Raw genomic sequence first — 21,707 nt, forward strand, 5'->3', positions numbered from 1 at the left:
GCGCCCCCTAGAGGAAGAGCCCAGTTTGACTCAGAAATACAGCACCCACTCGCAGCCGCTCAATGCCATTTTCTCTCACACTCGACAACAAGTTAGGCCTACAACATCGCCATTTTCAGCGTTGAAAGGAGGCGGGGACGCTGAAATCTCCCGCGGTACAGAACAGAAGTAGGTCAACTAGAAATATTGACGAGACATACGCACTCAGACTCCCGAGAAAACGAGATATAACTTCATAAATCTGCCCTCATTCGTTTCCAATGCGTGCGGTCTGCTCTACTCTGATGCGTTCAGGTTCCTGTCCGGGTTGACATTCTCGCGAGTTATCGGGATTTTGTTTGTTTTTCACTGTTTGCGAGCGAGCTGAACGGAGATAACATGAGCAATACGCAAACCAGGTAAACACGGGATTCGCAGCCGCGCAGGAAGGCTGTTGGTGGCTTAATCTAACTATATCACTGGCTCCATGACTAAATAACGTTATATGTGTAGGATGTTTAGAACGGCCTGATTTTGTTTTTAATAATGGATAATATCCCTGCCATGTAACGTTAATTGAGATGTGTGTTTAGCCGAAGAGGACTCACTTGCACTTGTTTCTAGGAAAGTTCAGAGCCATTTTAAACGTGTCATATATAGGCCTATTTTAAAAAATGACACGTTTTATAACGTTATATAAATGACACGTTGTATGTTGTATGTATGTATATATGTATGTGTGTATATGTATATATGCATGTGTGTATGTATGTATGTGTATATATACAGTGAGGAAAATAAGTATTTGAACACCCTGCTATTTTGCAAGTTCTCCCACTTGGAAATCATGGAGGGGTCTGAAATTGTCCACTGTGAGAGACATAATCTAAAAAAAAAAATCCAGAAATCACAATGTATGATTTTTTAACAATTTATTTGTATGATACAGCTGCAAATAAGTATTTGAACACCTGTCTATCAGCTAGAATTCTGACCCTCAAAGACCTGTTAGTCTGCCTTTAAAATGTCCACCTCCACTCCATTTATTATCCTAAATTAGATGCACCTGTTTGAGGTCGTTAGCTGCATAAAGACACCTTTCCACCCCATTCAGTCAGTAAGAATCCAACTACTAACATGGCCAAGACCAAAGAGCTGTCCAAAGACACTAGAGACAAAATTGTACACCTCCACAAGACTGGAAAGGGCTACGGGGAAATTGCCAAGCAGCTTGGTGAAAAAAGGTCCACTGTTGGAGCAATCATTAGAAAATGGAAGAAGCTAAACATGACTGTCAATCTCCCTCGGACTGGGGCTCCATGCAAGATCTCACCTAGTGGGGTCTCAATGATCCTAAGAAAGGTGAGAAATCAGCCCAGAACTACATGGGAGGAGCTGGTCAATGACCTGAAAAGAGCTGGGACCACCGTTTCCAAGGTTACTGTTGGTAATACACTAAGACGTCATGGTTTGAAATCATGCATGGCACGGAAGGTTCCCCTGCTTAAACCAGCACATGTCAAGGCCCGTCTTAAATTTGCCAACATTTGGATGATCCAGAGGAGTCATGGGAGAAAGTCATGTGGTCAGATGAGACCAAAATAGAACTTTTTGGTCATAATTCCACTAAACGTGTTTGAAGGAAGAAGAATGATGAGTACCATCCCAAGAACACCATCCCTACTGTGAAGCATAGGGGGGGTAGCATCATGCTTTGGGGGTGTTTTTCTGCACATGGGACAGGGCGACTGCACTGTATTAAGGAGAGGATGACCGGGGCCATGTATTGCGAGATTTTGGGGAACAACCTCCTTCCCTCAATTAGAGCATTGAAGATGGGTCGAGGCTGGGTCTTCCAACATGACAATGACCCGAAGCACACAGCCAGGATAACCAAGGAGTGGCTCTGTAAGAAGCATATCAAGGTTCTGCCGTGGCCTAGCCAGTCTCCAGACCTAAACCCAATAGATAATCTTTGGAGGGATCTCAAACTCCGTGTTTCTCAGCGACAGCCCAGAAACCTGACTGATCTAGAGAAGATCTGTGTGGAGGAGTGGGCCAAAATCCCTCCTGCAGTGTGTGCAAACCTGGTGAAAAACTACAGGAAACGTTTGACCTCTGTAAATGCAAACAAAGGCTACTGTACCAAATATTAACATTGATTTTCTCAGGTGTTCAAATACTTATTTGCAGCTGTATCATACAAATAAATAGTTAAAAAATCATACATTGTGATTTCTGGATTTTTTTTTAGATTATGTCTCTCACAGTGGACATGTACCTACGATGACAATTTCAGACCCCTCCATGATTTCTAAGTGGGAGAACTGGCAAAATAGCAGGGTGTTCAAATACTTATTTTCCTCACTGTATATATATATATATATATATATATATATATATATATATATATATATATATATATATGGTCTAATAATTGTTTTACGATGCTTCTCTTTTCTTTGTGTGTCTTGTAATTTTTCAATCGGCTGTTTATACTTCACTTCTCATGCTTCATAGTTCTCTCAGGCCCCCAAGAATGAAGAGGAGGTTGAGCAGAGAGCGAGAGGACAGCAGCACCTCGTCCTGCGCTGGGCCGACGGACTCCTGCAAGCGGGTCAAACAGCCCGACGAGGACTCCGGAGAGCAGATGTCCCCCTGGACTCGACTGCCCCAGGAGATCCTGCTTCACATCTTTCAGTACCTGCCGCTCCTGGACCGTGCCTTTGCCTCACAGGTCTGCCGCTGCTGGAACCAGGCCTTCCACATGCCCGAGCTGTGGAGGTGCTTCGAGTTTGAGCTCAATCAGCCTGCCAGCTCTTACCTGAAGGCCACACATCCTGACCTGATCAAGCAGATCATAAAGAGGCACTCCAATCATTTACAGTACGTCAGCTTCAAGGTGAGAGGTAGATGAGGACGTTCATGGTTACCCAATTACTGCTTTAAACATTACAGCTCACAAATCATGCTGGCCTTAAAGGGATGGTATGGAATATTTACTCACCCTCATATCATTCCAAACCTCTATGACTTTCTTTGTTTTACTGAACACAAAAGATATTTTGAACCAAACACCTTACACTTTTGGCTCCCATTGACTTCCATTGTATTTTTTTTATCAGTGGGAACCGAAACATTCTTCAAAATGTCATGTTCTGCAGAAAAAACACAGGTTTGGAATGACAGAATTTTAATATTTGAGTGAACTAACCCTTTAAAGAGACAGTTAACTAACAAATGAAAATGAAAATCATTGCCAAATCATTACAAACCTTTTAGAGATGGAATATCGAATTTCTGTTCCTCCATTGAAAGTCCATTCCACCAAAAAATTGAGGCTTCAAAAAGTTAATAAATACATTGTAAAACTAATCCATATAAATCAAGCTGTTTAATCCAAGTCTTCTGATTTATATGATGAACAGATTTCATTTAAACTTTCATTCACATAAATATGAATCACTGCGCATAAATAGAGAACATGGAAATGGAATATAGTAGATATGATATACTTGGTTAATATGTTAGACTTGGATTCAACCTGCTCGATATCGATTACTTTTACAATGTCTTTATGAACATTTTGAACCAATTTTGGTGGAATGGACAGAAGTCTCTGAAGTTTCATTCAAAAAAATCTTCATTTGTTTCGTCTTTTGTTTTTTTTTGTCATGAGGGTGAGTAAATAAGGAAATAAAGTAGATATGTAGACTTGCATTACTAAAGAATTCAGTAGATGTGTGCAATTTTACAGTGGCTTTGAACATAAAACATTTGAATATCTGATCAAAACCTAAAATGTATTAGTATTACAATATTACTGATCTGCCTGCATTGACACCATTATATGAGAACTGAACTGAGCTGGACGATGTCATCACGGTTTTCTCCAGAGCGGCTGTGTATATATATATATATGTATCTCTGTAAAGCTGCTTTGATACAATCTGTATTGTAAAAAGTGCTGTATAAATATACGTGACTTGACTTGAGGGTTTGTGTTGTGTTTGCACAGGTGGACAGCAGCACAGAATCAGCTGAGGCTGCGTGTGACATCTTGTCTCAGCTGGTGAACTGCTCTCTGAAGACTCTTGGACTGATCTCCACTGCTCGCCCGAGCTTCATGGAGCTTCCCAAGGTATCAGGACATGCGTCATATGGCAGAGTCATGTGTTAGGACGATAGGCTGGATGTTTCCTGATGTTTTATTGTTTCCTCTTTTCAGTCCCACTTCATCTCTGCATTAACCGTGGTGTTCGTCAACTCCAAGTCTCTTTCGTCTCTGAAAATTGATGACACGCCAGTGGATGATCCTTCGCTCAAGGTCCTGGTGGCCAACAACAGCGACACACTCAAGCTGTTGAAGATGAGCAGCTGCCCTCATGTTTCTCCTGCAGGTATGACATGTGTTACTTCAGGGACTGGGGGTTCTTGGGATCCACTTTCCTGCTGAGTTTAGCTCAAACTCGCACGCCTGTTATTTTTTAGACTTGAATCAGCTTGTTCAGGTGTGTTTGATTAAACTCTGCAAGAAAGTGGATCTCAAGGGCCAGAGTTGAGAATCTCTGTTCTAGCTTGTTGGCAAGTTCAAGTGATCATTGGGAAGTTCGGATCATTTTACTGACTCTCTTCGTCTCGTTCGATCTCGTTCTTCAAAATGAACGAATCTTTAATCGAGTCATTTCGTTCATTTAAGTGCCTTTAAATGTTATACTTTTAACAGCCAAATTCCCCGAACACATCCACACACGCAATCTTGGTCATATTTTGAATTAAGAAATCATTATAATGCAGCCAAAGATGATTTACAGGAAACATAAATATTTAATTTACCCTCCGAGTCTTTCGTTCATTTGTCACGTGACAGACACAATGATCGGATCGTTCATGAATGACCCATTACTAGCAAGTTCATGAGTACCACCAGTTTCAATAGCTTGAACACACTCTTTTATTTAAAAAGCTAAATATTAATATCATTGGTAACAAATTAAATTAAAATATAGGATGTAGTAAATAATCTCAAGTAAATGTAAATATTTTCCATGTTTGCAACACTTACACAAACTACTAGTAATAGATAGCATTACTACAAATAAAGTAAACAGTGATTGGCATCTAAAAGCAGTATTAGGTAAACATTCTGAATAAATACTAAAGTAATCAAATGTGAAACCAACTACTTGGCACTAGCATTCAAAAGTTTGGGTTCAGTAAGAATTACAAAATAATATACTTTTATTCAGAAATGACGCATTAAATTGATCAAAAGTGACAGTAAAGACATTTGTAACGTTACAAAATATGTCCGTTTCAAATAAATGCTGCTCTTCTGAACTTTGTTCATCGAAGAATCCTAAAAAAACACCATAGTTTTCCACAAAAATATTAGGCAACACAACTGTTTTCAACATTATTAATAATAAATGTTTCTTGAGCAGCAAATCAGCATATTCGAATGATTTCTGAAGAGTCATGTGACTAGAATAATACCTTTGCCATCACAAGAATAAATTACATTTTAAAATATATGAAAATATTGTTTTAAATCTTATTAATACTTCACAATATTATTGTTTTTACTGTATTTTTGTTCAAATAAATGCAGCCTTGTTGAGCATAAGAGACTTCTTTCAAAAGCATAAAAGAAAATCTTGCCAGCCCCAAACGGTAGTGTAAATGATTGTATTTTAATAGAAAAGGTACAGAAACTAACTAAATAAATCGGCCAATTACACATGTATAATAGCATGCTATTATCACCTACAACAGTAAAGTCTGTGACTCATTGTTCAATCTCTATTCGTCTCCTGCTGTTAATAAACAAGGTGTGTACAGGCAGAATATGATAACTTATGTTTATGGCTTATTGACATGCCTATGAGACTGGCTTGCCAACTCAATGGAAAAGAAAAACAAAGTGTTACCTTTGCTCTCCTCATAAAGACTAACGTAATTATTGTAATAGATGCGCATCAATGTTTTCACTCTTGCTGGCTTGACTGATGGGACTAGCGGTGGTGTATAAAGACTTCTTACCGGCCCGTTTAGCTCCTATTGGAGGATGGTGTACTTTCACACACTTTAGTATGATTAAAAAATAGAATTAAACAACAAAAACGAATCTTTTCATGAAGTTTGTTCTCATAAGTCCCTCTGTGGGTTTTAAAGAGATTGTTCACCCAAATATTACAATTCTGTGATTTATACTCTGCCTCATTTCATTGCAAACCTACATGACTCTCTCTCTCTCTCTCCCATTAATGCCAAAAATGAAAGTTGAAACCGTATTCTTAACTGCTTTTCTCCATAAGTCAATAGGGTTTAAAAAAAAAAAAAAAAGTTTCAAACGGACAAAAAAAGTACATGACGAATTTCACTTTCATTCAATTATATATATAAAAAAAGTTTAGTGAATGACAAAGAATCATAGGTCAACTATTTAAGTAATTAGAAAAATTTATATTAAATGGATAGTTCCAAAAATGAAAATTGTGTCATCATTTACTCGCCCTCAAGTTGTCCCAAACCTGTATGAGTTTCTGTCTTCTGCTGAACACAAAGGACGATATTTTGAAGAAACGGTTGATGGACCCTATTGACTTCCATAGTATGGAGGGAAAAAAATATTAGGGAAGTCAATGGGGTCCATCAAGTTACCCATATTCTTCCCAATTCTTTGTTCATGCATATGTGGAATAAAAAAAAAAAACCTAGCTCAGAATTCAGGTTTTCAAAATCACAATGCATCTGAGAATCAATTTTTTCTTTTTTCCACCCTAGACGTTATTCAGACTGTATTATTTGTATTGTTTGGTGAAAGCCATCCGTCTTCTGTTGTTTCAGGTATTCTGTGTGTCGCTGATCAGTGTCACGGTCTGAGAGAACTGGCTCTGAACTATCACTTACTGAGCGACGATCTCCTCCTGGCGCTTTCCTCGGAGAAACACGTGCACCTCGAGCACCTTCGCATAGACGTGGTGAGCGAGAACCCCGGTCAGCAGTTCCACACCATCAAGAAGAGCAGCTGGGACGCCATGCTGCGCCACTCGCCCAAGTTCAGCCTGGTCATGTACTTCTTCCTGTACGAGGACGAGTTCGGGCCCTTCTTCCGCGACGAGATCCCAGTCACGCACCTGTACTTCGGCCGCTCGGTCAGCAAGGAGGTCCTGGGCCGCGTGGGCATGAACTGCCCCCGTCTGGTGGAGCTGGTGGTGTGTGCCAACGGGCTCCGGCCGCTGGACGAGGAGCTGATTCGCATTGCTGAGCGCTGCCAGCACCTGTCGGCCATCGGGCTGGGCGAGTGCGAGGTCTCCTGCGGTGCTTTCGTGGAGTTCGTGAAGATGTGTGGCCGCCGCCTCTCTCAGCTGTCTATCATGGAGGAGGTGCTCATCCCAGACCACAAATACAGCCTGGATGAGATCCACTGGGAAGTGTCCAAGCACCTGGGGCGGGTTTGGTTTCCAGATATGATGCCCACCTGGTGAAATGCACAACGATTGCTTTCAAAAGACCATTGAAAAGTACGCCTAAGCCTTTGGTAAAAATGGGTTTTTATGTGGTCTTCAGTTCATTCTCACGGTTTGTACATAGATTTGATTTGAGATGTAAATTCCCTCACTGCTCATGATTAATGTGGACTGTTGTGTTAAAGGGATAGTTCACCCAAACAATTCTGTCATTTACCCTCATTTCAAACCTGTGTGATCTTTTCAACTGTGCGACATAAAAGAAGATATTTCAGCCCGTTCTCATCCTAGGGCGTCATATATTGACGCTTTTGACATTTCGTCTACATCGAACGCACATGGCACCCTTTAGCGTCAATATGAGACGCAGATAGATATGGGCCAGAAGGCGCCTCCTAGCGGTCTAACCCTAACCCTACACTAGACCTAAACCTACCCATAACCGAACAAAGCTCTGTGCGTGTCATATTGACGCTAAAGGGTGCCATGTGCTTTCGATGTAGACGAAATGTCAAAAGCGTCAGTATATGACGCCCAAGGATGAGAATGCATTGGATATTTTGAAGAATGTTGGTAACACAACAGTTTTGGTGACCATTGACATTGACAAAAAAAAAAAAAAAAAACGTTTATATAATATATGTTCGTTTGGAATGACATGAGGGTGATAGTTTTCATTTTTGTGGGAAATATCCCTTTAATGGCATTTTGTGGCAAATTTACACTTAAATGAATCTTACAAAAGCTTATTGAGGTCACATTTAACTCTAAAATTAATAGCAAAAAATTACAATTATATTTGTTTATGTTTGCATCAAAAAGAAATGAAGCCCATTTTAGGACCATTAAGATTTTTGTCATTGTGACATTATTTAAATAACAATTAAGCGTTTTCCCCATCCCTTTAATAATGCATCTCTTTGAGTTATTATTTGATTGTCATTACAGTAATGTTCTATTTTTTTCAATCAGCGTAAAGACACTACAACAACTTAGTTCCGTGATGTATATTATTTCTTAAAAATATATTTTTCCTCTGCATGACAATTTTAGGGATTGTGGGTCACAATACAACTGCAACACAAACAGAGGTTATTTGCGAAAAATATTTTTGTAACATTTACTAACTAGATAGAGCATCGCTGTACACATCATACCATGTATATATGTTACATTTTCAGATTATATAGCAAAATATGTGTGGTTATTTAGAAAGGAACCTGAAAGCTGTTATATTTAGATCAGATTCTAGTCATATGCAGATATATTCATTGATGTTCTCCGCAGATGCTCATCTATTTCTCCACTTCACTTTTCCTGCTCTGTATATGTGTAGATGGCTGTTTCAGTGGCTCAAACTGTAAAGGGTGGATCTCATGTTAAGTCATTCATCCATTAGAGCACAAACAGTGACATTTAGTTTAAATGCATAAGCTTTATCCAACCATCCATCCCAAAGTGCTTGTCCAATCAATGTAGGGTGACCGGAATGAAGGGGCCTATCCCAGCGGCTCAGGCCATAATCCCATTTTGATGACATGGTTTGTTGAACCAGTTCTCACTAGGACTCTTCAGCAGCGCCTCCTAGTGGCAGGACAAGCCATGCTACTTTAGTAAGAGCGGATTCCCTTCACCAACGAGTGGCTTCTCACTAACCAGTTCACCAACACAAGCTCAAGGTTGAAGTGTACATACAATTGCTCACTTGAAAGTGTGCCGATTGGGTTTATGTAGATAAAGAACTGTATTTTGTGTGATTTGTGTGTATTAATACATAGATTTGTTATTACAGTGCTTTTGTACAAACATGTATAGTGAATAATACGCACCTTATACATACCAAATGGAAATTTTTCTTTTGTGTGGTTTAAGCAAGTAGTTGTCATATTTTGGGTTAGCAGGAAAGAGGCATATTATTTTCAAGGTATGTTGGAGTTGGTCAGAGAGGAAGGAGATAAAAGGATCAGTGTTCGTCTCACAGAACACTTGTGTCCTCAAATTTGGAAAGAGATGGTAAAAGAATTTTAGCGATACAATGAACCGTTGATTGGTTTCTATTGGATTGCATGAAGAATGTTGTGCAATGAAAAACTGCAGATAATGAATGATTTATTTCTTTTCTGGATACGCGTCTTCAGACCTGGCTGCATTAACATGCGCCCTTCGATTCAGTTCAATATGATTCAGTATTGGAGTGAAGCAGTGAAAACGTTTTCCTTTAAGAAGGAAGCTCCATGTGTCTGTATATAAAATGCTGTGTTTTTGATATAAATAGAAATACTAATGTATACTTCTGTGGAGGTTCAAAGTGTTTCTGTGCTGATCTCTTTCAGATGAGTGGGAATTATTCCTTGATGGATCTTTACCCTTGTGATTAGTTGATCGTCAGTGTAATTTATTGATTGTTTTTTTTTTTTTGTATTAATCTGCTTATACTGATAGTTTAACATTGAGTGAGATGCTCCATGTTGATTTACATGCATATTATATAATTTATAAAAAGTCAATCGCATGTAAGTTTTCTTTTACTAATTATCCAGAATTAAAGGCTGTATCGGCTTTTGTAAATGTAGAATCTAAATCAGGGGTCACCAAACTCGGTCCTGGAGGGCCACTGTCCTGCAGAGTTTAGCTCCAACCCCAATTAAAAACACCTGAACCAGCTAATCAAGGTCTCAATGGGCATAATAGAAACTTTCAGGCAGGTGTGTTGGAGCTAAACTCTGCAGGACAGCGGCCCTCCAGGACCTGGTTTGGTGACCCCTGATTTAAATGAAGAAAACTAAGATTCCTGTCATAATTTGAAATCTAAACATTCTTGAAAATGAAACAGAAAAGGGAATCTACAGCGCGGTTGTTCACATACAATTTAGTTATATCGTTAAAATAACAAAGCAAGGCTTTAGTCAGTGCATATCTTACAATTTTAACTCTTTTTTTTTTTTTAACACAAAGCTTTTTGCTAGACATGACTTTTTTGAAAGTGCATGCTGATCGACTCAAAGCCATTAACGTGTACAAATAGCATCAAACCAAGTGCTCATGTATTTAATTTTTTCTGAAGCAAGTGAGCATATTGCTTGTATTGCTAATATGAAAGCATTACATTTCTTGTGTTGTAAAAACATGGTTATAACATTGTCTTTTGTTGAAATAAAGGCAAATAAACATTTGTGCAGACACTGTGTGAATCTTTACCATTTCATTTACATGAAGGCAACATTCATAAATGTGTTGTACAATAAAAAACATTTTAAAAAAAAATCATTTTTTTAATGCATTAGTACAAATTATTACATGGAAATGAAGTAGAAAATTGAAAATGTCATTTTATTCAGTATTAAAATATGTTCATTATGGAAAAGGAATCTCCTCATAGGTTATTTTTAAGTAAGGATATTTCATCGGCAGCTTCCAATATTCAGAGTTGTAGTAGAAATAGAAGGTCTTCTCTAGGACCATCTTTTCATAAGCCTCCAACAGGCTCATAATCATCTCTATCACTGACTGGTGAGAGCGAAACGAGTGATAGAACTTCTTAATGTCCGTGGCAAGATCTTTCGTAGAAGGCTGCTGAAAGATGGTGTCATCTCCCAAATAGAGAGGCTCTCCGCTGTACAGATAGATCTTTGTGTAGCTGGGTGGAGTTTGGCTCAACAGTTGGGCGCCCAGCTCCAGTAATTTCTTATATGTGCGGTGCACAAACTGAGAACAGTCGTAGGACTCGAACCATGTTGTGGCATTGGCACCAGGGTCTGACTTCACCGTCCACGTCTCGTAATACACACCCGTTTCATTGTCCTTCTGAACCCACAGAGCCAACTCATTAAACATCTCACCTAACAACACAAAAACACACAAGTGAGAAAAAGAATCAAATCCAGACGAAACAAGGATGGTGTAAATAAATCAGCATATTAGAATGATTTCTAAAGGATCATGTGACACTTAAGACTGGAGTAATGATGCTGAAAATTTAGCTTTGCGTCACAGGAATAAATGACATTTTAAATGTATTCAAATGCAGCCTTGATGAGCATAAGAGACTTATTTCAAAACATTAAAAAAGTAATGTTTCCAAACTTTTGAATATATAGATTACAAACTTACCTGAAATCTCTCCTATTTTCTCCAAAGTCCCATTCTGCTTCCAGTGCAAGTCGTCGATGCCGTCATAAAAGCACGCAGCTCCCTGGTTACACCAGAACGGAGTGCTCACACCCTCTCTTTCATGAGGAAAAGTGCAATTCCCAAGCTGAAACAGCTCGTACCACTCCATGGTGAAGTTTCTCCCAGTTTTTGCGCTTCCAAAGCCAATGGCGTCATGCATGACATGCTGAGGTGAAAACTCTTGATTAGACTCAGATGAATAGACTCTTAAAGAAAAGAGGCCTGCTATTCACTTACAAACTTTCCCAAGATGTCACCATATTTGAACTCCCACACAGGAGTCTGAAGTCTGAACACTGAGATGACGTCGAAGTCTCCCATGACAGGTATCCGACCATCTGAATCTCCGGTGGGACAGAACGGGTATAAAGCCTGGCAGAAAGGATCAACATCTGGACGTCTGTCAAGTCGCCTAGAAATTGATATGAAACTGTGTTACGTCTGCTTTTCAGCGAATAGGTTTGGCCAACATGGTGGATGTCGCTTAAAATTGTGAAGCAGTTTATTTTAATTCACTAGAAATGTAAGTGTATATTTATCTTGCATCCACTGTAATTTAAGGCTCTTGCTTGCTTAGTTAGGGACACTTAATATTCAACAATATTATTGGTTCGACTGCACTGACACTATTGGATGAGAACTGAACTGAGATCACTGAACAGTAATTTAATAATTGATCTTTACAACAGAACTGAATCAACACTGAACTGACTTCAGCTGTTTACTTGTAGAGCTGCTGTACAGCCAATAGTAACACTGAATTATTTTCCTGTTATCACTGTAAAGCTGCTTTGAAACGATCTGTATTGTATAAGCTCTATATAAATAAAGGTGACTTGACTAAGAAATCATACATTAAAATATTATGATTAATGTAAAATGCATATATTTAAATGTTCATATTCTACTGAGGTACTAACTGAAATTAACATTGCCAACAGCGCCTCTTCATTGTACATAATAATTTTATATAACTTACAAGTTTATTATCTACCTCTTGACATTAATTCCACTTTCATTTGCACATAACTGTTTATAACACATTCGAATACTTCCATTTTGCGCATAACAGTAAATTGTATATCTGGACATGCGTAATTCTGTCTATTGTGTATGATATTTTCTATATTACTGTATTGCATTTCATTTTATTGCTTTTTTTATTATTGTGTTACATGTTTCATTGCCCTTTATCCCAGTTTGTACAGTTTTTCTATACTGGAAGCTCCTGTCAACAAGACAAATCCCCTGTGTGTGTTAACAATCTTCATTAAAGTTCATTCTGAATCTGAAGACTAATAAATAAACCATCGTGCAAATTAACTTTTGAAAAAAAAAAAAAAAAAAAACGACTGAAGACGAACCGATAAACACTTGTAGTCCTTAGTGCTGGCAATGTAATTAAGCTGAAGTGTACAGTGGCTGCAACTTACTGGTAAGGCACTGGCCAGACCTGCTTCCCACTGACCCTAGAGACGACCAGCCCCACAATCCAACAGTGAAGAACCGCGTGAATGAAGTGAAGGGAATACTTCATCTCAGCACAATCTCCGAAAACACCAATGTGCTGTCTTTCTTGCAGCTGTTACTGTTTTGTCTCACATCCTTGTTTCAGAGAACACTGATCACGTGACGGGCTAAATTGAGTCAACTGGTCAGTCACGAGTTTTTTGTTAAGAGCTACATTCATGTCAAAATAAAAGTCACGCTCTAAAAAATAATAATAATAGTAATAATAATATATGTGGCTATATCTATGTTTAAATTAATTATTACTAAATTCTCAAAACTACAATTTGTTCACAATACAAATTTAAATAAAAATATTCACTGAAATCAAACAGACATCGTCTCAGCTCAGCCAAGTTATTATATTATTATTATTATTTACCGCATTGGAAAAATCATACATGCACAATTTAAATTTTTCTACAAATCTAATCTCAAGCATTTAGCATAACGTTAGGTCAAATGGTTTTTAATAAAAAAAAAAATATATATATATATATATATATATATATATATATATATATATATATATATATATATATATATATATATATATATATATATATATATATAGCAGCTATATTTCTAAAACGAGTGTGACCGTTCTTTGGGTGAAACTGTCTATGGGTGAAAGCAGGGTGAAAGTCACTACGCATGTGTCTGTCGCGGCAGTGCTATGGTAACAGTAAACAGCCTTGAACTGAAGTTTTTCCTTTTGGGGTTGTTCCCTCTTATCCGTTAATTAAACTCAAGTTTATCATGACAGACGCTGGCTCTGAAGAGTTTGACGACGAGCAAGGCTCTCTGGGGGTGAGTCTTTGTCACAGTTTATTCTCAGTTCGCAGTGTGTTCACAGTAAGTTAGAGATGACAGTAACCGCTCTGTGTTGAAGGAGTATGAGGGAGACAGAAATGAAGCTGGGGAGAGACACGGACAGGGCAAAGCTGTCCTGCCTAATGGAGACACTTACCAAGGAGCATATGAAAACGGCAAGAGATCTGGCCAGGCAAGAGATCATGTCCCCCACAAAACACTGTTATGCAGTTTCTGTTCTCATAAACAAAGGAAAGATTTGATAAACCATGTGTTGTCTGTTATATCAGGGCACATATAAGTTCAAGAATGGGGCCAGATACATTGGAGAATGGTACATGGGTTTAAAACATGGACAAGGCATATTTTATTACCCAGATGGCTCCAAATATGAAGGTAAATCTTACATTATATTATCTCAAGTATATCAGTACAGTATATGTGGTTTGTTAAGGTTATCATGAACTAACAACACTTGACTTTACACAGAGTTAAGACTGAGTTGTTATTGTTAAAAAAAAAACTAGAAACTAAAACTATTAAAACTATTTTTGTTAATTGAAATACAGCTGAAGTACTAAAATCACTTACTGTAATAAAATAAAAATAAAGGAAAACTATAGAAATATTTTTTAAACTAATAAAAATGACATTAGCACATAAAATTACTAAATTAAACGTAAATTAAAATGAAAACTGAAAATATAAAAATAAAAGCTACTTCAAAATATTAAAAAAACTATAATAGTATATAAATAACACTAAATTATCACTGCTTTTACAGTACTTATTAATCTATGTTGATGTTAATAACAACATATACATTTTTTAACAGTACAAAGTTAATAAACATTAGTTAATTTATTGTAAACAAACATGAATAAACAATGAACAATAGTATGTATTTTAGTGCTGTCAAATCGATTAATAGTGATTAATCACATCTAACATAAAGATTTGTAAATATATAATATATGTGTGCGTGGATGGATGGATGGATGGATGGATGGATGGATGGATAGAGATATGTGCGATTAATCATGATTAATCGATTTGATTTACAGCACTAGTATTTAAAAATTATAAACATTCTGAAATGTAACTAGTTGTCTCTGACTTTTTGACCCTTCTAACTACAGTCTTCACGTGTGATATTTCTTCCTCTTCCTCAGGAAGCTGGGTGGATGACCAGAGACAGGGTCATGGTTTTTACACATACCCCAACAGAGACACATATGATGGTGAATGGCTGCAACATCAAAGGTAGTTGAAATGCGGCTCTCTTTTCCACTGATCTAATCCAGCAACCTGTCGAATCTATTAATATTAGTTGTAACAGTATTCATAACATCTTCCGTTCAACTAAAAATGAATGGCAAACTATGCTTATTAATAAAAGTATCTGATTGTCTGTCTTTTTCCCTCTTAGGCATGGGCAGGGTACATACACATATCATGACTCAGGTTCTCAGTACATGGGCAGCTGGATCATGGGTAAAATGGAGTCAGCTGGGGAGATCATCCATCTGAACCACAGATATAAGGGCAACTTTGTCAATAATAATGTAAGTATTACTCTGCATTTATGGTTCTGAGCTGGTGAGTAGTAGAAAATGGTTTGTAGATCTGTTCAAATTGGGTCGCGGACAGCAGGGGGTGGGGAGGCGAACTGTACTACATTCAATAATGAAATGCAACTATCTGTATAGTAAGAAAAGAATAGCAAAATAAATAGACACAAAAAGGTTTGAGAAAATGTTTCACACAGCTTTTACTGTCAAACACCTGAACAAGCTAATCAAGGGTACAGGAAAATTGCAGATAGGGGAGTTTGATCAGGGTCTGAACTAAACTGCAGGACAGTGGCCCTCCAGGACCGGATTTGAGGAACCCTGCTCTATATTAACTTTAATATAACAAGATATCTGCACTTCTCTCACACAGTGATCACTGTGTTTCTTACTAATTATTGTCTTGTTATTGTCTAGCCCACTGGTCCAGGGAAGTATGTGTTTGACATTGGGTGTGAGCAGCATGGAGAATATCTCCAGATAAATCAGGTATGTTTATTTAATGTTTTACAGGATGTCTTTAAATATCATGAGAATGTATTTCAGGTAGCATGATCACATAAATCTGCAGTAATTGTTTACAAAATGTTCCTCTCTTTGTTCTCAGTCTTACCACTGTTTTGTTGTTGTTTGGCTTGTTAAGAGAGTTGTTTTAAAGACCCTTGTGAAAAAGAAGTGTGCTTATTTTGTATTGAATGAGAACTTGTAGTGTGCCTAATATTTTTTGATAGTGTAATTTTTCAGTAACACTTTATTTTATAGTGTCCTTGTAACATACAGTGGGGAGAACAAGTATTTGATACACTGCCGATTTTGCAGGTTTTCCCACTTACAAAGCATGTAGAAGTCTGTAATTTTTATCATAGGTACTCTTCAACTGTGAGTGACAAAAATCCAGAAAATCACATTGTATGATTTTTAAGTAATTAATTTGCATTTTATTGCATGACATAAGTATTTGATACATCAGAAAAGCAGAACTTAATATTTGGTACAGAAACCTTTGTTTGCAATTACAGAGATCATACGTTTCCTGTAGTTCTTGACCAGGTTTGCACACACTGCAGGAGGGATTTTGGCCCACTCCTCCATACAGACCTTCTTCAGATCCTTCAGGTTTCGGGGCTGTCGCTGGGCAATACAGACTTTCAGCTCCCTCCAAAGATTTTCTATTGGGTTCAGGTCTGGAGACTGGCTAGGCCACTCCAGGACCTTGAGATGCTTCTTACTCCTTAGTTGCCTTGGCTGTGTGTTTCGGGTCATTGTCTTGCTGGAAGACCCAGCCACGACCCATCTTCAATGCTCTTACTGAGGGAAGGAGGTTGTTGGCCAAGATCTCACGATACATGGCCCCATCCATCCTCCCCTCAGTACGGTGCAGTCGTCCTGTCCCCTTTGCAGAAAAGCATCCCCAAAGAATGATGTTTCCACCTCCATGCTTCACGGTTGGGATGGTGTTCTTGGGGTTGTACTCATCCTTCTTCTTCCTCCAAACACGGCGAGTGGAGTTTAGACCAAAAAGCTCTATTTTTGTCTCATCAGACCACATGACCTTCTCGCATTCCTCCTCTTGATCATCCAGATGGTCATTGGCAAACTTCAGACGGGCCTGGACATGCGCTGGCTTGAGCAGGGGGACCTTGCATGCGCTGCAGGATTTTAAACCATGACGGCGTAGTGTGTTATAATGGTTTTCTTTGAGACTGTGGTCCCAGCTCTCTTCAGGTCATTGACCAGGTCCTACCCTGTAGTTCTGGGCTGATCCCTCACCTTCCTCATGATCATTGATGCCCCACGAGGTGAGATCTTGCATGGTGCCCCAGACCGAGGGAGATTGACCGTCATCTTGAACTTCTTCCATTTTCTAATAATTGCGCCAACAGTTGTTGCCTTCTCACCAAGCTGCTTGCCTATTGTCCTGTAGCCCATCCCAGCCTTGTGCAGGTCTACAATTTTATCCCTGATGTCCTTACACAGCTCTCTGGTCTTGGCCATTGTGGAGAGGTTGGAGTTTGTTTGATTGAGTGTGTGGACAGATGTCTTTTATACAGGTAACAAGTTCAAACAGGTGCAGTTAACACAGGTAATGAGTGGAGAACAGGAGGGCTTCTTAACCCCTTAGCTGTCACCCCCCTTTTTGAGAATGGACATTAAAATGCACTATTCAAGCTTAAATGGTTGTAATTCAAGAATGCTTTGGAGTATAGACCCAAGTTTGGTCTTGTTTTAAAGGGGAAAAAATGCAGATTATTACTGAAGTGAAAGCAAAAAAATTAAAGTATGAAAAAGTTATGGAAGTTTAAATTTACATTAAATCAAATATAATTTATTTAATATTTTTCTTTTATTTAAAATATATATTTTACAAAATATGTTTTAAAAAAAAATTACTATAAAATCAAAGCCATATATCTAACCAAGTTGTGTTCCAAATTTGAAGTTGATATCACAAAAATTGAAGTTCCCATGAGATTTTGTTTAGGCGTATTACCAAAAATAGCCACCGGGTGTCATTGAATTCCATTGAATTTAACTGTATGCATTCTACCATAACAAATTAATAAATTTCTGTCCAAATATCACTTCTGTCACAAAATATGGAACCTTGAGACTCAGACCTTTCTGACAATATGTGTTTTGTCAAGATTAAAAAATATTTTGATCATAAATTATGAAACATGATGACGCCCAAAAGGGGAGGAGCCTGATAAAATAATTTAGAGTACTGTTTCTATGGTAACACAATGTCCAATTTCAAAACAGTTTACACAGGGTGAATTCTGAGATCGTAAGCTTTCAAATGATACCTAATTTATGATAACTACTAAAATATGTGATGTAATAAAAAAGGCAATAAAAAAGATAATATTATATTTTAGAGGATAATATGTATATTATACTTTTTAGAGGATAATATTATTTTATAAATTTTTTTTATTGACAAATACTAGATTAAATGTTTTATTATGAACTTTTAGCATGAAAACCAAAGTTTCAATTATTAAAAGTGTGTGCGTCGACTTTTTGTGACAAACGCCATAAACGCCTGTTATGATGTAGATTTTTTGAGGTGCACTCTTGTCATAAATTCATCTATTTATGTTCCTACATAATTTATAACAAAAAAACAGTCCTAAATATCTATTTAGGAGTCTTAGAACTTTCCAACGATATATAGTTTGTCATAATTAGATTAGGATTAAATAGTAATATAGGGAAGTAAAGTTAGGCGTGCCGTATACGGTACGGTGACCCTTAAGGGGTTAAATAAAAACTAACAGGTCTGTGAGCCGGAATTCTTACTGGTTGGTAGGTGATCAAATACTTATGTCATGCAATAAAATGCTAATTAATTATTTAAAAATCATACAATATGATTTCCTGGATTTTTGTTTTAGATTCCGTCTCTCACAGTTGAAGAGTACCTATGATAAAAATGACAGACCTCTACATGCTTTGTAAGTAGGAAAACCTGCAAAATCGGCAGTGTATCAAATACTTGTTCTCCCCACTGTATGTTACATGTACTTACCATAGTAATAACAGTAAATTTTTCATAATTACATGCAACTAACCCTCAACCAAACCCTAATCCTACCCTAACCCTATAGTAAGTACATGTAGTTAATTAATATTACTCAGTACTTATGTATATAACATATTTATTTAAAATTGGCTACACTTTATTTGAAGGTGTCATTGTTAGTGTAATTATTTACACTGTAAATATGACACCTTCAAATAAAGTGTAACCAATTTTTCACAAGGGCAGTTTTCTTCTTTAAAAATATTTCCCTTTACTGAAACTCAAGACTGCACCAGATGAAGAAACCAGTAAGGAAGGGAAAACCTTGAAGTTGTGTTCTCCCTTCTGCCATCAGATCCTCTCTACTGCCATTTTGGCCTTTGGAGATGAGGGTTTTATGGCAACTTTCAGATTGTTAATGTGCCTCTAAATAGTGCAGCTTGCCAGTTGCCTTAGACTGTAGTCAGTAGTGGAATGCCCTTAGAGCATCGAGTGGATGAAGCAGTTCACTGGTGTTTCAGAAGTTTTACAGCTTGGTATGCTAGTAAACATTGCCAAACACTAAATATATGTAATGAAGTAAATAAAATCTCAATCCTGTTACAAGCAAATGAACCATGTGAAAACAGAATACGATGCAACTGAATACTTAAAAGCATGCCAAGACACTAAAAACATTTAAAGTCTGTTTGTGTCTGTTAGAGATGAATAGTAGGCAAAAAAACACCAGGGCTTAAATTTCGATACAATAGCCACCACAGTACTGTCCTAAACACCTGTTTGTCTCTATGCAGTGTCAAATGTTTTGATTCAGGAGCACACTGCATCCAGTGAATTATTAAAAATATATATTTTTTAAATTATTGAAATGTTTTACAATATGCATGTTCTGTTAACAATTCTTTTCACACAAATTATTTGTTGTAAATTATACCTTTTTAGGATCAACATACATTTTGGGAATTGGGATTATTCATTTTAGCTCTGTTGTACCCTACAGTCTATATTAAATGAATTTGTGTGTGAAGCCAAATCATAATTTTTTTTGACAGCAGGACAAAGGAGATGCAGAGGAAGTTGAACCTGCCTTAACCACCACCTTGAAGTGGAGACCCAAGGCACTTACTGGGTTTTCTGTTTGGGCTAATGAGAATTCTGCCCTGTCAGGTACGTCCACATCCACTTCTAGATATAAAACATCTTGATGTAGGATTGTATTTACACAGTAAAGGCCCATTCACACCAAGCTGTTGATATTTGAAATCACCAAAACAAACATGCCCCTACCCAAAAGGATCACACCCCTATCTTGATGGCTCCGCCCCCAAATGCATGAACACTATGCAACACAGGCACCTCCCCCTTTATGAGTGGACACACCCCTTACTGCTGACTGCTACAAGTTGGTGCTCGGTCCGATTCACTTTCAACAGCGTTTCTCAGAAATCACTTACTGCACCTTTAAGTGACTTTGAACATAGCATGGTTGTTGGTGCCAGACGAACTGGTCTGAGTATTACAGAAACTGCTGATCTACTGGGATTTTCACTCACAGGCATCTCTGGGGTTTACAGAGAATGGCCCGAAATAGAGAAAATATCCAGTGACGACAGTTCTGTGGGCGAAAATGCCTTGTTGATGCCAGAGGTCAGAGGAGAATGGCTATTGTTCTGTTTATTCTAATCTTTAAAGCAGGATGGATCCTGAGTAGCTGTCAATGTTTTTGTCATTCATCATCTATAAAAAAATGATGATCAACTATATAGTGATCAACTATATTTCTCTTTGTAGTTGTGGTGTGGACTCTGCTACTCTTTTACATTTAGAATGATTTTCAGAACTATATCTTTATTGTTATAGTAATCGTCCTTGGTGTGAAAAGGCCTTGATGCTGTAATGCGTGTCATTTATTAGCATTTGTAGTCACCTTCTCTCACCTTTAAGATTTTTTTAATGTTATTGCCCTATTATATTCACAAATATGTAAATGTAAGAAATGATAGAGTCCATCCTCACTTAAAGGAAGTGCATCATAAAACAGCTTCTATATACTGCTATTTTACCATTTTAGACATTTCGACAAACATCTTTGAGTCATAAATTTAGTAAGCTGAACTAAAGTGTCTGTGTCTGTTCATTGTAGATCGAGCCGTGGTGGAAGAGTGAGAAAGACAGAACCCCCAAAGATGATGAGAAGAAAGAGGATCTCAAGATAATTTATACCTGCACATATCTGTCACTTCTCATGTTTAGAGATAACTAAAAATACTGTAACAAATGCATTGCTAGTTATTGTTAGTAAATCCATTAACTAACTTTAACTAATGGGACATTGTTGTATAGCATTACTGCAAAATCTATTTATAGCTGATTTGGAGGCCCTGGGAACTGAAAAGTGTTGTAATTTCACAAACAGCAGAGGGCGCAATAAACCAGCCAAAAATGATTATGAATTATGATGATTTTTTTTTTATTCATTAAAACAAACTAAAGCGAACGTCTGAGCCCTTCATTATTTTGTGTTTAATTTAGCAAATGTGGCCTGTTACTAATCTGTTTTGAAAACTCAGATACTTGTTAACAATCACTTTTAAAACTTTCCCAATCTAAAGCATGTTCGAGGAGCACCTTTTTTGGCACATATTTCTAAACCGTTTTAATCATCTG

General features: G+C 37.6%; 3 protein-coding genes across 14 annotated transcripts in view; 2 read left to right on the plus strand and 1 right to left on the minus strand.

Annotated features, from left to right (window-relative positions):
- On the plus strand, positions 1 to 10,623 carry fbxl3a (F-box and leucine-rich repeat protein 3a). 8 transcript variants are annotated; one of them, XR_014030352.1, is made up of 6 exons: positions 1 to 398; positions 2,509 to 2,881; positions 3,998 to 4,120; positions 4,208 to 4,379; positions 6,829 to 7,772; positions 7,932 to 8,059. XR_014030352.1 is itself a non-coding variant. In XM_081368605.1 (6 exons), the coding sequence occupies exons 1-6, from the start codon at positions 379 to 381 to the stop codon at positions 7,993 to 7,995; spliced, it is 1,389 nt and encodes a 462-aa protein (XP_081224731.1). In that variant the 5' UTR covers positions 62 to 378; the 3' UTR covers positions 7,996 to 10,623. The 8 variants fall into 8 exon arrangements, 5 of the variants coding, with proteins under 5 accessions (XP_081224731.1, XP_081224733.1, XP_081224734.1 ...); XM_081368605.1 differs by having other exon boundaries at positions 62 to 398; positions 2,500 to 2,881; positions 6,829 to 7,456; positions 7,932 to 10,623; XR_014030353.1 differs by having other exon boundaries at positions 79 to 168.
- The window catches only part of cln5 (CLN5 lysosomal BMP synthase), a 20,123-nt gene continuing 8,657 nt past the window's right edge, over positions 10,242 to 21,707 (minus strand). The window contains exons 1-4 of one of the 4 annotated variants that reach the window (XM_081368610.1): positions 13,055 to 13,288; positions 11,859 to 12,033; positions 11,562 to 11,787; positions 10,242 to 11,290 (exon numbers count right to left, since the gene is read on the minus strand). In XM_081368610.1, the coding sequence (XP_081224736.1) occupies positions 10,806 to 11,290; positions 11,562 to 11,787; positions 11,859 to 12,033; positions 13,055 to 13,158 (990 nt within the window). In that variant the 5' untranslated portion in view covers positions 13,159 to 13,288 and the 3' untranslated portion in view covers positions 10,242 to 10,805. Of the gene's footprint in view, positions 11,291 to 11,561; positions 11,788 to 11,858; positions 12,034 to 13,054; positions 13,289 to 21,707 lie in introns of those variants that run through there. The other 3 variants (XM_081368613.1, XM_081368612.1, XM_081368611.1) reach the window with 3 other exon arrangements.
- Positions 13,727 to 21,535, plus strand: rsph1 (radial spoke head component 1). Of its 2 annotated transcripts, XM_081368617.1 has the most exons (8): positions 13,727 to 13,940; positions 14,023 to 14,136; positions 14,234 to 14,339; positions 15,116 to 15,206; positions 15,373 to 15,508; positions 15,932 to 16,003; positions 20,093 to 20,207; positions 21,184 to 21,535. In XM_081368617.1, exons 1-8 carry the CDS (start codon positions 13,890 to 13,892, stop codon positions 21,204 to 21,206), a joined length of 708 nt encoding a protein of 235 aa, XP_081224743.1. In that variant the 5' UTR covers positions 13,727 to 13,889; the 3' UTR covers positions 21,207 to 21,535. The 2 variants fall into 2 exon arrangements, with proteins under 2 accessions (XP_081224743.1, XP_081224742.1); XM_081368616.1 differs by lacking the exon at positions 21,184 to 21,535 and having other exon boundaries at positions 13,777 to 13,940; positions 20,096 to 20,321.

The sequence above is a fragment of the Scardinius erythrophthalmus genome (assembly GCF_964197995.2).
Source record: "Scardinius erythrophthalmus genome assembly, chromosome: 6".
Classification (NCBI taxonomy): Eukaryota; Metazoa; Chordata; class Actinopteri; order Cypriniformes; family Leuciscidae; genus Scardinius; species Scardinius erythrophthalmus.

Bases quoted from the DNA above. Each gene is read 5' to 3' on its own strand.
- fbxl3a (XM_081368605.1), top strand. From the start codon at position 379: ATGAGCAATACGCAAACCAG. The intron at 399-2,499 runs GTAAACACGGGA...CATGCTTCATAG, and splicing joins ATGAGCAATACGCAAACCAG to TTCTCTCAGGCCCCCAAGAA. The intron at 4,121-4,207 runs GTATCAGGACAT...TCCTCTTTTCAG, and splicing joins GCTTCATGGAGCTTCCCAAG to TCCCACTTCATCTCTGCATT.
- rsph1 (XM_081368616.1), top strand. From the start codon at position 13,890: ATGACAGACGCTGGCTCTGAAGAGTTTGACGACGAGCAAGGCTCTCTG. The intron at 13,941-14,022 runs GTGAGTCTTTGT...TCTGTGTTGAAG, and splicing joins ACGAGCAAGGCTCTCTGGGG to GAGTATGAGGGAGACAGAAA. The intron at 14,137-14,233 runs GCAAGAGATCAT...CTGTTATATCAG, and splicing joins ACGGCAAGAGATCTGGCCAG to GGCACATATAAGTTCAAGAA.